This window comes from Podarcis liolepis (genome assembly GCF_965112155.1).
Source record: "Podarcis liolepis genome assembly, chromosome: 1".
Classification (NCBI taxonomy): Eukaryota; Metazoa; Chordata; class Lepidosauria; order Squamata; family Lacertidae; genus Podarcis; species Podarcis liolepis.
This window is the reverse complement of record NC_139554.1, coordinates 4,726,997-4,741,830: the sequence shown is the minus strand read 5'-3', so window position 1 is coordinate 4,741,830 and position 14,834 is coordinate 4,726,997. Positions and strand designations below refer to the sequence as shown.

At 48.5% G+C, this 14,834-nt stretch overlaps 1 protein-coding gene across 1 annotated transcript in view; it reads right to left on the bottom strand.

The window, feature by feature from the left end:
• Positions 1-14,834, bottom strand: part of NID2 (nidogen 2) — an 80,714-nt gene that overhangs the window by 27,907 nt on the left and 37,973 nt on the right. The window contains exons 7-10 of the mRNA XM_083514156.1: positions 14,251-14,451; positions 10,857-11,087; positions 4,719-4,862; positions 3,801-3,929 (exon numbers count right to left, since the gene is read on the bottom strand). Of these exons, the coding sequence (XP_083370282.1) occupies positions 3,801-3,929; positions 4,719-4,862; positions 10,857-11,087; positions 14,251-14,451 (705 nt within the window). The remainder of the gene's footprint in view (positions 1-3,800; positions 3,930-4,718; positions 4,863-10,856; positions 11,088-14,250; positions 14,452-14,834) is intronic.

Genomic DNA, 14,834 nt, shown 5'->3' with positions numbered 1-14,834 from the left:
AAAGATTCTCCAAGCTTCCTTCTTTTCCAGATTAACACCATTCCACTGCATGCTTTCCTTCACAGCTAGCTGTAGCTGCAAATGGAGAGTTAATTGATACCATGCCGGAAAAACCCCCAAAGTCAAATTTTCCAACTGATGTCAGCAGAAGCCTGGGAAAAAAGAGGTCCCAGAGATTGTGGTATTTGTTCCGCCTGCAAAGGCTGACATTCCCAAGACTTCCCCCTCAAGAAGCAAGTTAGGCAATGATGAGGACTGTGCGCAGACCATAATAAACAAGAGCACAGAGGTCTCACAGAATATGGTTATTGCCTGCGGAATTCAGCTTCCTGAGAAATTCTGCTATCCTTAGGGGGTGGGGAAACAATCAAGGTGGTAGCTTATCTCTGAAAGTGCATGCTCAAAGCCTTCTCAAAAAAATGCCCAGTCGCTCATTGCACCAAATAGCTCCCTCAGCCTTTCCTCACAATTAACCAAAACTGCAAAAGAAAGATAAAAATAGCAAAATATTGCAACTTAAGGTAAACGATGCGGAGATTATCAATTTGCATAATAAATGCAGGTTACAGAATCCAGCCCCAGAATTTTATTTTATTTTTAAGTATTTATAAGCGGCCCTGGGATTCTCTTGTGGGCGGAAGAAGCACCTATATCAGAGAAGAGGACACTGACAGAGGTGTCTCACAATGCCCTGTACCATTTCAGATGGCAGGCATTGCGGGGAGCAGTCGCTTTTGACCATTCCCTGCATGCAGAAAAATAGCTCATCCGGGACCTGCTACTCTACCAGGTGATGCTGAAGTTCTAAATCAGCGTGTGATTTCCAGGAATAAAGAACTGGGCAAAGGGGTTTGAACAGGAGTAGCCAACCTGGCACCCTCCAGAAGCTGTCAGACTACAACTCCCATCAGCCCCAGCCAGCAAGACCAATGGTCAGGGCTGATGGGAGCTGGAGTCCAACAAGATGGGGAATTCACCATGCCAGCCACACCTGGGGTGGAGGAAAAAGAAAGTCCATAACTGCCATGCTGAAGAGCAAGGAGGCCATCTGTCGTGGGTGCTTTAGTTTAGATTCCTACATTGCAGGGGGTTGGACTAGATGACCCTTGGGGTCCCTTCCAACTCTACAAGTCTATGATTCTATGACGGAGCTCAAGGCCACTTTCAGAGACGGGTGGCTATATGTTTTTTTTATCTTGTTTTTTGTGTGTTGTGAACGCCCTAAGATCTGCAGACGGAGGACGGTATACAAATACCGTATTTTTCGCTCTATAAGACGCACCCGACCATAAGACACACCTAGTTTTAGAGGAGGAGAACAAGAAAAAAATATTCTCTCCCTCTCTGCGCAGCGCCTCTCCAGCAAAGCGGAAAGAGAAATGGGAGGGGCTCAGTTTCTCCTCCCGTTTTGCTGAAGGGGCGCTGCGCAGAGAGGGAAAGCTGTGCAGCGCCCCTCCAGCGAAGCAAAGTCAGAACAGCAAGAGGGGTCGCTGCGCAGCGAAAGCACCGATCCCTCTCGCTCTCCCGGCTTCAGCGACAGCTGCGCAGCCTGCATTCTCTCCATAAGATGCACACACATTTCCCCTTACTTTTTAGGAGGGGGAAAGTGTCCTTATAGAGCAAAAAATACAGTAATCGTCACAATAAAGTGAATTTGCACTTTAGGGACGCAGGTGGCGCTGTGGGTTAAACCACAGAGCCTAGGACTTGCTGATCAGATGGTCGGCGGTTCAAATCCCCGCGATGCAGTGAGCTCCCGTTGCTCGGGCCCTGCTCCTGCCCACCTAGCAGTTCAAAAGCATGCCAGTGCAAGTAGATAAATAGGTACCACTCTAGCGGGAAGGTAAACGGCGTTTCCATGCGCTGCTCTGGTTCGCCAGAAGCGGCTTAGTCATGCTGGCCACACGACCCGGAAGCTGTAAGCCGGCTCCCTCGGCCAATAAAGCGAGATGAGCGCCACAACCCCAGAGTCGGCCACGACTGGACCTAATGGTCAGGGGTCCCTTTACCTTTAAAGTTAATTTACAGGTGCATTCAACAGAGGTGCCAACAGAGAAAATCCCACTGCAGAAAAACGGAAAGGGGGGTGGTAGCTAAACAGCCGGAGAACTGCAGGCAACTGTTCCTTTTCTGAGACAAAACAGAGCCCGGACGTGCACTGTCCACCCAGAGCAACGCAAACCAGCTCCTCCCCAGACTGAAGCCAAGAGAAGACTTGTGCAGAAGACACACGAGTGAACATGAAATAAGGGGTCAAAGGAGGACTCCAGCTGGGCAGTCTGGCTCGAGACATTTCGGGAACCTGCGACGCAAATCCAAAACGACAGCCCCCCTCCACATGGGGCAGGATCCGTCAGGAGGCTCTCTTGAGCAAGCCTAACTAAAAGGATTTCTTGGCAGCTCAGCGATAGAAACCAAGTTTGCAAGAACCCAGAGAGCAAGCAATGGGGACAGAGGCCTTGTCTCCTAGAATTCCCAGAGAACTGCTGCCAGTCCGAGCAGCCAATACTGAACTGGATTATTCATTCCATAAAAATTATATACCGCTTGTTCGTTAAACAAAACAAAACAAAAAAAACCCTCAATGCCGTTTGTAAAAAGATAAAACCAGAAAATCAATACAATTACAGTGGTACCTCAGATTAAGTACTTAATTCATTCCGGAGGTCCGTACTTAACCTGAAACTGTTCTTAACCTGAAGCACCACTTTCGCTAATGGGGCCTCCTGCTGCTGCCGCGCCGCCGTAGCACAATTTCTGTTCTCAACCTGAAGCAAAGTTCTTAACCTGAAGCACTATTTCTGGGTTAGCGGAGGCTGTAACCTGAAGCGTATGTAACCTGAAGCGTATGTAACCCGAGGTACCACTGTACAGTGGTACCTCTGGTTACATACTTAATTCGTTCCAGAGGTCCGTTGTTAACCTGAAACTGTTCTTAACCTGAAGCACCACTTTAGCTAATGGGGCCTCCTGCCGCCGCTGCACGATTTCTGTTCTCATCCTGAAGCAAAGTTCTTAACCCGAGGTAATATTTCTGGGTTAGCGGAGTCTGTAACCTGAAGCGTATGTAGCCCGAGGTACCACTGTACAGCCATACATACAAAAATGAAAAGACTAAAACCCACATTAACTTTCTAAGCTTCCGGGGGAGGGGAGCTTGTCTCAGCAGGAATGTTTTTAGCAGGCGCCGAAAAGAGTAAAGGGAAGACGCCTGCGCGGTCTCAACAGGCAGGCAGTTCCAAAGTTGACACACTAAACGATCCAGACAAATGCAGAAAATGGGGATCATGTGGCACCAGCAGGAGTGCCAAAGAACAAAAGTACAGTGGTACCTTTAGTTGCGGACACGATCCATTCCGGGGTGCCGTTCGCACCCCAAAAGTCCGCCTCTTCTGCGCATGTGCACAGTGTGATTGAGCATTTCTGCGCATGCGCGAAGCACGCAGATTGCTTTTGTGCATACGCACAGTGCGCAGAACGCTTCTGCGCATGCTCGTGCGGCAAAACCCAGAAGTATGCACTTCCGGGTTTCCATCGTTCGCAAGCTGAAAAGACGCAACATGAACCTAACGCAACACGAGGTATGACTGTATAAGGCAGCTTCCAAATTCTCTTTTCCCCCTTTAATGGCAAAAGGAGCATCTTTGATGGCGCAGAATGCCAACCATGGTTAAGTCGAGGGATACCACTGTCCCCAGTCGCCCAATGCCTTCTTCTCCCCATCGCTTCCTGCCCAGATTTCGGAGTTTGCGCCTCCCTCGTTGAGGCCATGCCTTCCTCACCAGGGACTAGCCCCTTACCTACACAAGTGGCCCGGTCCCCTGCGATCTGGTATCCACTGGGGCACTCACACCGGTAGCTGCCGGGCGTGTTGACGCAGACGGACTCCGGGCTGCACCTACTGCGGCCCTCTTGGCATTCGTTGACATCTGAGGAGGAGGAGAGGGAGGCAGGATGAATGGGGAGAAAAACGCTCGGGACGAATCTTCCAGGCGGTTCCGGCGTCATTTCACATTATCAGCTGCACAGACGCCAACTCCCCAGCCCTCCGCCCCCCCCCCCCGGCCTCCCCCTCCCCATGGCTCATTCCGGCCAGGACGTTCATCCCCCATCCAGCTACAAAAACATCACCAGAGCCAAACAGATCCAGATGTTTTCCAGGGAAAACAAAGTTCCAAGGCTTAACCTCTTAAGCGTGCTAAACACGCACAGATTGGCTTCAAATCACTCTAACTGCGGGGGCAGAAGTTCCCATCCTTCGACACCCCCCCCCCAGCTCCTTGGCGTAATGGTAAGACGCATAGATTGATATATTTTTATATAGGGAGAACATTCACAAATTAACTACAGTACTTCTAGCTTGGTGGTCATGCCTGCCTCCAGTGCATAGCTGTCAACGTTTCCCTTTTCTTGCAAGGAATCCTATTCAGAATAAGGGAATTTCCCTTTAAAAAGGGAAAACGTTGACAGCTATGCTCCAGTGGCCAGGAGTTCCACAGTTTAACTCCGCACTACATAAATCCTTCTAATTATCTGTCCTGACTCTTGGAATCCCCACTTGGCCTTTTAGGCTCACTGGGTGCCCTTGTGGCAGTCACTATCCCTCAGCCCAGTCTCCCTCACAGAGTCGTTGTGACGCAGAGAATGACGGGCGTTGCCTTTAGCTCCTTGATGGGAAAGTGGGAGGTCAAGGTTGAAGTAACAGCAGCAATGCTTACCTGCACATTCCTTGCCATCGCCCCAATATCCGGCAGAGCACTCACAGCTGTAATCCAGACCAGACCCTGGCTGGCAGCGGGCTGTTGTGTCGCATGAGTGTGTGCCATCATAGCAGGGGTTCAAGGTGACTGTCCCAGAATCCTCTACAGGTGACAAGAAAAGGAGAGTGTGTATGTTTTTTTAGTAATAATAATAATAATAATAACTTATTATTTCTACCCCGCCCATCTGGCCGGGTTTCCCCAGCCACTCTGGGCAACTTCCAAAAAAAGACTACAAATACATTAAAACATCAGTCATTAACAATTTCCCTAAACAGAGTTGCCTTCAGATGTCTTCTAAAAGTCAGATAGTTGTTTATGCCCTTGACATCTAATGGGAGGGCGTTCCACAGGGCAGGTGCCACCACCAAGAAGGCCCTCTGCTTGGTTCCCTGTAACCTCACATCTCGCAGGGAGGGAACCGCCAGAAGGCCCTCAGAGCTGGACCTCAGATATCTGGGCTGAACGATTGTGATGGAGACGCTCCTTCAGGTATACTGGGCCGAGGCCGTTTAGGGCTTTCAAGGTCAGCCCCAACACTTTGAATTCTGCTCGGAAACATACTGGGAACCAACGTACATCTTTCAAGACCGGTGTTATGTGGTCTCGGCGGTAGTACAGCTTACATTAATTTTTATTAATTTTCTTCAACATCATATCATGAGATATCCAAACCAAGAAGCTGGTGTTCAGGCAATGCATGAAAAGCAACAAACAAATAACCTAATTTCTTATCCCGGACGACTGTTTATATAGAAGGCGATAAACTGTTTAAGTTAACCAATAAGTGTGCAGAGAGTTTCCTATTTTCGTTTTTAGCTGGGGAAGTAATATAAAGCTGTGCCACTCAATGACAAAGGAGTCTTTGTGCTAAACGCCTCTGCACCAATGTTGCTATTTTATTTTTCCACAGGCGCTATTGGCCAGACTTCACACGGACAGGTTTTAAAGAGAAGATGCAGAAGGAAGTAAGGAAGACTCAGAGCTTGAGACCCCTCCCTCTGCCATCCCCTGTATTTCTTTTTGGGGGGGGGAGCAGGGGGAATGGCCGCTTGGTTTCCGTGCCACATTTATATCATATCCTTCATCCAATGTTCTCAAAAGAGTATACCTGTCGTGGCCTCACTTTATTCTGACAGCAACCTTGCAAGGTAGGATTGCATTATCTAGCCATCACAGGGTCTGCCTTTAAATACTGTTGTTGTTCTTTAGTCGTTTAGTCGTGTCCAACTCTTCGTGACCCCCTGGACCAGAGCACGCCAAGCACTCCTGTCTTCCACTGCCTCCCGCAGTTTGGTCAAACTCATGCTGGTAGTTTCAAGAACACTGTCCCACCATCTCGTCCTCTGTCGTCCCCTTCTCCTTGTGCCCTCCATCTTTCCCAACATCAGGGTCTTTTCCAGGGAGTCTTCTCTTCTCATGAGGTGGCCAGAGTCTTGGAGCCTCAGCTTCAGGATCTGTCCTTCCAGTGAGCACTCAGGGCTGATTTCCTTCAGAATGGAGAGGTTGGATCTTCTTGCAGTCCATGGGACTCTCAAGAGTCTCCTCCAGCACCAGAATTCAAAAGCATCAATTCTTCGGCGATCAGCCTTCTTTATGGTGCAGCTCTCACTTCCATACATCACTCCTGGGAAAACCATAGCTTTAACTATACGGACCTTTGTTGGCAAGGTGATGTCTCTGCTTTTTAAGATGCTGTCTAGGTTTGTCACTGCTTTTCTCCCAAAAAGCAGGTGTCTTTTAATTTCGTGACTGCTGTCCCCATCTCCAGTGATCATGGAGCCCAAGAAAGTAAAATCTCTCACTGCCTCCATTTCTTCCCCTTTTATTTTCCAGGAGGCCATACTAGTTGCTAGGAATCACAAGTGCCGAAGAGGGAGGGGGCACTCAGTAAATAAAAAAGAAATTGTTATTTAGGGGAATTTAATTTAATTCTAAATTATATTCCGGAAATGTGGGAGATTTCAAGGGATCAAAAAAAATAAAATGGATGTACCGTGCTATATTAGAAGAAAAGAAAAAGAGAGAACTTGTTTTGATGAATTGGAAGAGCCGCAAAAAGATTCCAATGAGCACATGGATTGATAATATGGACTGGTTAGCTACATATGAATGAATGTCGACGCAAATTAAGAATGGATAAATATGAAGAAATCTGGAACGAATATTTAAGCGATAAGGCGGATGGTGGTGGGAAGTGGGGGGAGGAGAGAGAAGTGGGGAAATATTGTTAAAAGGGTGCAGTCATAGGTATATCGGTGTATTTAAATCTGAATTGTCAAATTCTGTTATTATTGTTATTGTGGGTTCTGTTGTAGTGTCTTTTGCGGTTGTTGTTTGTATCGAAAAAATGATTAAATACATATTGTTTTTTTAAAAAGGTCCTGCTTTGGGGCAGCTGTCTGGCCACCGTGGGAACAGGACACTGAACCAGGTGGGCCTTAAACCTCAAACAGCAGCCAGGGGCAGTTGTTTTTGCTCTTTCCTCTTCCTATGGTGCCCTCCTTCCGGTTGAAAGAGCCCAGATCAAGAGTGCTCCAACTACAAATAGGCTGAGACCCTCCCTGCCCGCAGACTGTCTCACCAGAGTGATGCATGCTCTGGTTATCTCCCGCTTGGACTACTGCAATGCGCTCTACGTGGGGCTACCTTTGAAGGTAACCCGGAAACTACAACTAATCCAGAATGCGGCAGCTAGACTGGTGACTGGGAGCGGCCGCCGAGACCATATAACACCGGTCTTGAAAGACCTGCATTGGCTCCCAGTAGGTTTCCAAGCACAATTCAAAGTGTTGGTGCTGACCTTTAAAGCCCTAAACGGCCTCGGTCCAGTATATCTGAAGGAGCGTCTCCACCCCCATCGTTCTGTCCGGACACTGAGGTCCAGCTCCGAGGGCCTTCTGGCGGTTCCCTCACTGCGAGAGGCCAAGTTACAGAGAACCAGGCAGAGGGCCTTCTCGGTAGTGGCGCCTTCCCTGTGGAACGCCCTCCCATCAGATGTCAAAGCGATAAACAACTACCTGACATTCAGAAGACATCTGAAGGCAGCCCTGTTCAGGGAAGTTTTTAATATGTGACATTTTAGTGTATTTTTCATCTTTGTTGGAAGCCGCCCAGAGTGGCTGGGGAAACCCAGCCAGATGGGCGGGGTACAAATAATAAATTATTATTATTATTAGTATTATTACAAATATCACTAGCAGCCAGTTCAATGGAGAGGTGTGGGAGACAGGTAGCCAGTTCTCAGTGAAGTGGTAAAGCACATCGGACTGCCAATGTACGCTTAAATAATTGATTGCTCCATATATATCTATATCTCTATTGTTGTTGTTTAGTCGTTTAGTTGTGTCCACCTCTTTGTGACCCCCTGGACCAGAGCACGCCAGGCACTCCTGTCTCCCACTGCCTCCCGCAGTTTGGTCAAACTCATGCTGGTAGCTTCGAGAACACTGTCCCTCCATCTCGTCCTCTGTCGTCCCCTTCTCCTTGTGCCCTCCATCTTTCCCAGCATCAGGGTCTTTTCCAGGGAGTCTTCTCTTCTCATGAGGTGGCCAAAGTACTAGAGCCACAGCTTCACAATCTGTCCTTCCAGTGAGCACTCCATATATATGTATATCTATATATTGATATTGAAATACTTGAAAGACTTTGTTGTCACTTGTACAACTTGTATACAGTGAGATTACACGAGCACCCCCCACTCAGCTCTCTTAGTCTTAATTCCCCTCATTTACTGACAGTTGCCCTGTTGTTATCTTTTCATTCAGCAGCCTAACAGCCCACGGATAGAAGCTGTTCTTCACCCTGTTGGTGTGACTAATCATGCTTCTAGATTTTCTCCCCGAGGGCAGGAGATCAAGAAAGTGCCGGCCAGGGTGTGAATCATTCCTGAGAATTTTCCTCACTCTCCTAAGGCAACGTTCTTCTGCTATTTCATCCAGCAGATTCATGGGACAGCCCATAATATCTTGTGCTGTATTCACCACCCTCTGTAAAAGGTAAAGGGACCCCTGACCATTAGGTCCAGTCATGGCCGACTCTGGGGTTGCGGCGCTCATCTCGCTCTACTGGCCGAGTGAGCCGGCGTACAGCTTCCGGGTCATGTGGCCAGCATGACTAAGCCGCTTCTGGCGAACCAGAGCAGCACACGGAAACGCCGTTTAGCTTCCTGCTGGAGTGGTCCCTATTTATCTACTTGCACTTTGACGTGCTTTCGAACTTCTAGGTGACCAGGAGCAGGGACCGAGCAACGGGAGCTCACTCTGTCGCGGGGATTCGGCGCGGCCACAGAATGTTCGGAGATGTGTTAACTCCCGAGAGCGAAGGGGGCCTCTCTCTGAAAACCACACAGGCAGGATCTGAGCCAGCCTGCAACACGAACCGCACATCTGATGTTACGAAAGCAAAACAGGACTGTTGCATCTCCTTCCAGAATCTTTGCAAGTTGCTCGTATGTCCCTCTCGCCGTGGCCCAGATGACCGGTTGTCCTCCCAACCATCTCCCCAGGTCCTGCAGTTGTGCAAACAGCTTCATCCTCCTTTGGCTATTTTTACAACCAGGTTATAAAGCGCTTGGATTACAAACTGGAGATCTGGAACTCATTTGTGCGCTTAAGGAAAGAGGGAGGGAGAGGAGGAGGGAGAACAACAAACTGCCTCTTTTGTTGCTGGAGATGAAGCTGTGAGCAGTAGACCACCCCAACTCTCTCTCTCTCTCTCTCTCTCTCTCTCTCTCTCTCTCTCTCTCCCCATGGGAATTCATACCTCTTGCCCCACAAACATTGAAATCACTTCATCACTACCAGGAAGAAGCTACATCCATTCTCCAGGATTGCTCCGTTGGATAGCCATTTTCGCAGGTTGTGTTTTGCAAAACCCGGGAGACGAAGGAGAGGGCAAGCAAAAGCCCACAAAAGCACCAGCTTTATCATTCCCGCCCTGTGGAACACCCTCCCATCAGATGTCAAGGAAACGAACAACTATCCGACTTTTAGACGACATCTGAAGGCAGCCCTGTATCAATCATGTTTTTAATGTTTGATGTTTTATCGTGTTTTTAATATTCTGTTGGGAGCCACCCAGAGTGGCTGGGGAAACCCAGCCAGAGGGGCGGGGTATAAATATATTATTATTGCAGTGGTACCTCTGGTTGCAAACGGGATCCATTCCGGAGGCCCATTCACAACATGAAAAGAGCGCAACCCGCAGCGGCCCATCTGCACACGCGCGGGTTGTGATTTGCCACTTCTGCGCATGTGCGAGCGGCAAAACCCGGAAGTAACCCTTTCCAGTACTTCCGGGTCACCGCAGGATGTAACCTGAAAGCACGTAACATGAAGCGGACGTAACATGAGGTATGACTGTATTATAATTCTCCACCACCCAAAAAACCATCCCCGCAGTGTCCTCTGTGGCCAACTCAGTGAAAACGTGGTTTGGGAACGGTGCAGATATGATACGATATGATAATCTTTATTGTCATTGTCCCATACATTGTCCCATACATCGAAATTGAAAAATCTACATAAAACCTTCAAAACCCAACAAGCCTGCTATCCCAGATATCTCAACCTGGTTAGCCCCCTAAAAACTCTGATACGCAATTTTTAAAGAGACTCCTTAAAGTAAAGGTAAAGGGACCCCTGACCATTAGGTCCAGTCGTGGCTGACTCTGGGGTTGCAGCGCTCATCTCGCTTTATTGGCCGAGGGAGCCAGCGTACAGCTTCCGGATCATGTGGCCAGCATTACTAAGCCGCTTCTGGCGAACCAGAGCAGCGCACGGAAACTCCGTTTACCTTCCCACCGGAGCAGTACCTATTTATCGACTTGCACTTTGATGTGCTTTTGAACTGCTAGGTTGGCAGGAGCTGGGACCAAGTGATGGGAGCTCACCCCATCGCAGGGATTCGAACCGCCAACTTTCTGATCGGCAAGTCCTAGGCTCTGTGGTTTAACCCACAGCGCCACGCGTCCCAGGGACTCCTTACACTGTGTTTAAAACCAGAATTGCATTTGGGTAGAAGCCAGCAACTGGCATCTGGGCACATATTGCCTCTTCCGTGAATCTGCCTGACCCGCTTTTAAAGACAACATACCTCCCAAGGGTCCAATCTGGTTGGTGACAGCATAGCGAAGCACACTCTCCTCCTCGTTGTATAAGGCAAAGATGCGGTCCACGGTCAGCTGCTGGGCAGCGGGGAAGAGCCTGCGGTGATGGGCATGCCGGCACTCTTGGTAGGTGATGTTTTGGTGCAGGCGGTAAGAGAAGGTTTGGCTGACGTTTCCGGAAACAAGGGAATACTCCCGATAGGACGTGGACGTCACAACTGGGGAAGAGAGGAAAAGGGGAGTGCTGGGTTCGTCTTAGAATATAATAATAATAAAATTTTATTTATATCCTGCCCTCCCCAGCCAAAGCTGGGCTCAGAGCAGCTAACAGTAAAATGATACAACATTCTATAATCAATTCATTATAAAATCAGTTCAAATCAAATTGATGGCAACCATTCATAGCTGTCAACCGTCCCTTATTTGGCGGGAAAGTCCCTTATCCCAGCGCCATGTCCTGCTGCTGTCCCTTATTGATGATGTCCCTTAAATTTCCCGGGTTTCAAAGGAAGCAGCTCCTCTCCCTCCCTCCCTCCCTCCCTGCCGGCCAGGGAGGAGGGAGGCTCCAGCTGTGTTGCTTGGCTGCGTTGCTCACCCAATAAGGAGTCTAAGAACGACTGGGGGGTGGAGCTTGCATGCCTTGTGCCGATCAAATTGGCCGCATTGCCTGGGGACTCGCCTTTGCTCAGCGCTTCCCAGCGGAGAGGTGACAGTGGTTTTCCTTGCTGCATCCCCTTTGCCGGGTTGCTGCGCTGTGGGAACCACTGCTTGAGGCTTCGTTTGGCTGCTGGTTGACTAAAATCTCTTATTTTGGCTGCTGATCCCTTATTTTCAAGGCTGCTGGTCCCTTATTTTCAAATCTGTAAGTTGACAACTATGCAACCATTGGGCTAGAGTTCTGTGAAGAATTACCAAAGGAGAGGGTCAGGCTGTGTCTTGGCCAAAGGCCTGGTGGAACAGCTCCATCTTGCAGACCCTGTGGAAAGATGTCATGTCCCGCAGGGCCCTAGTCTCTTGTGACAGAGCGTTCCACCAGATCGGAGCCACAGCCAAAAAAGCCCTGGCTCTGGTTGAGGCCAGCCTAACCTATCTGTGGCCTGGGACCTCCAAGATGTTTTTATTTGAAGACCATATGTTTCTCTGTGGGACATACCAGGAGAGGCGGTCCTGTAGGTACGAGGGTCCTAGGCTGTATAGGGCTTTAAAGGTCAAAACCAGCACCTTAAACCTGACCCTGTACTCCACCGGGAGCCAGTGCAGCTGGTATAGCACCGGGTGAATGTGATCCTGTGGCAAGGACCCCGTAAGGAGTCTCGCTGCAGCATTCTGCACCCGCTGGAGTCTCTGGGTCAGTCTCAAGGGCAGCCCCACGTAGAGCGAGTTACAATAATCCAGTCTGGAGGTGACCGTCGCGTGGATCACAGTGGCTAGGTCAGGGCGAGAGAGATAAGGAGCCAACTGCTTAGCTTGGCGGAGATGAAAAAATGCCGCCTTTGTTATAGCTGCAATCTGCGCCTCCATGGAAAGGGAGGCGTCGAAGATTACACCCAAACTCTTAACGGACGGTGCTGGCACTAATTGCACCCCTGCAAGAGATGGGAGTTGCCCCCCCCCCAATTCCATATCGTCCCGACCCAGCCAAAGGACCTCTGTCTTCGAAGGATTTAACTTCAACCGGCTCCCACATAACCATCCAGCCACAGCTTCCAAACATCTGATCAGTGTGTCTGGGGCCGAGTCAGGATGGCCATCCATCAACAGATAGAGTTGGGTGTCATCAGCATACTGATGGCAGACCAACCCAAAACTCCAGACAAGCTCCGGACAAAATCACTGCCTCCTCTACAGGTGTGCATCGCAGAATCATAGAATTGTAGAGTTGGAAAGGACCATTTAGGGCCATTTAGTCCAACCCCCTGCAATGAAGGAATCTTTTGCCCAAGGTGGGATTCGAACCCACAACCTTGAGATGAAGAGTCTCATGCTCTACCAACTGAGCTATCTCAGTGGTACAGTTATGGCAATCACCCAGAGGTATGTCAGACAGCATGACAGAAAAAGAAAAAGTGGGCGTTGATATGTTTTGCTCTAAAAAAAAATTAACAATTTAATGGTGGTTCATTCATATATATATATTCCTTCCTTCCTTCCTTCCTTCCTTCCTTCCTTCCTTCCTTCCTTCTTTCTTTCCCCCCAGGGCTTTCCTTTATGGTGTTTTGGGTGTTTATTGTTACAGATACTAAGACGCTGCCGCCCACCTTAAGAGAAAAGGCTAACGTGATAGATTGCTTCCTTTTGAGCCCAGGAGGTGAATTGTTTTATTTACCGTATTTTTCGCTCCATAAGACGCACCTATTTTTTTTAGAGGGGGAATGCAAAGAAAAAGGATATTCTTTAAAGGGAGCGCTGAGCATCCCAGGCTCTGCTCAGCGCTCCCTTTCACGAGCCGCGTGGAGTCAGTGACGGGCTGCCCTTCTCCCTCCTCAGGGAAAAGCCCCCAAGAGCCGCACACAAGCTCCGCATGGCTCTTTAAAGGGAGCGCGGCTTTGGGGGGATTTTCTGGGAGGTGGGGGAAGGGACTGAGGGGCTAAGCCAGAAGCTAGAACAGGGAGAGGGAGAGCTGCACAGCTGTTCTGGCTTCTGGGATAGCTGCGCAGCCTGCATTCGTTCCATAAGATGCACACACATTTCCCCTTACTTTTTAGGAGGGAAAAGGTGCATCTTATAGAGCGAAAAATACGGTATTTAAATTTACATACAGCCCTTCACCTGTAGATCTCAGGATGGTTCATAGCATAAAAACACAAGATCAAAACGTAAAATGCACAATAAAAACACAAACAAGAACAACACAGATCAATAACACCCTTCCCACAAACACATTTAGAATAATATGGGGTGCTAGCTCCAGCTAGGAACATAGGATACGATACGATAATCTTTATTGTCATTGTCCCATACATTCAGAAACCAACAAGGCTGCTATCCCAGCTATCCTAGCCTGGTTAGCCCCCTAAAAACTCTGATACCCCATAATTAAATACAATACACGCTTGGTCCATCTAACTCAGCCCTGCCTACGCTGACTGGCTTCAGGGCCAAGCGGGGATTTGAATTATTATTATTATTATTATTATTATTATTATTATTATTATTATTACTACTACTACTACTACTACTGACTGACCGTCTTGCTGGTTATGAGACTCTTCACAGAACACACTTTTTCCTGCAAACTATGTCTTTTTCCTGCTGAAGAACTTTGGAATGCTCGGCGTACGAAATTGATAGATTCCTATTCGCGGGGGGAAAGACGATTTTGCAAAGTGCAAAACACAACGCGGCTTCTTACGGTCCAACTGAGCCCAGGCTCGTCCATACCTGAATCTGAGTAGTGGTAGATCTCCTTGAAAGGTGCAATGTGGACGGTGAAATCCTCAGGGATGTAGGGCACCTGACCCTGAATTTCAGTCCGAACGCTGAGGTAATTTTCTGCATCCAGCCCGTCGGCGGTTTGCTTGACCGAAACCTTTTCCTCTCCAGGATAGAAAGTGGCTTCAAAATGGTGAGTGAATTTAGCACCTATTGTGGGGAAAGGGAAAGACCCGGAATATTTTATTTGTATTTATTTTAAAATTCTCTTCCTTACCCACCTTTTGCCATAAGGTTCCTGGGGCAACATAACCAGCAACATACGATACGATAATCTTTATTGTCATTGTCCCATACAGAACAACGAAATTGAAAAATCTATATCAGACATTCAGAAACCCACAAGCCTGCTATCCCAGCCTGGCTAGCCCCCTAAAAACTCTGATACCCCATACAGTGGTGCCTCGCAAGACGAAATTAATTCGTTCCGCAAGTTTTTTCTTCTTGCGAGTTTTTCGTCTTGCGATGCACGGTTTCCCATAGGAATGCACTGAAAATCAATTAATGCGTTCCTAGGGAAACCGACTTCAGAC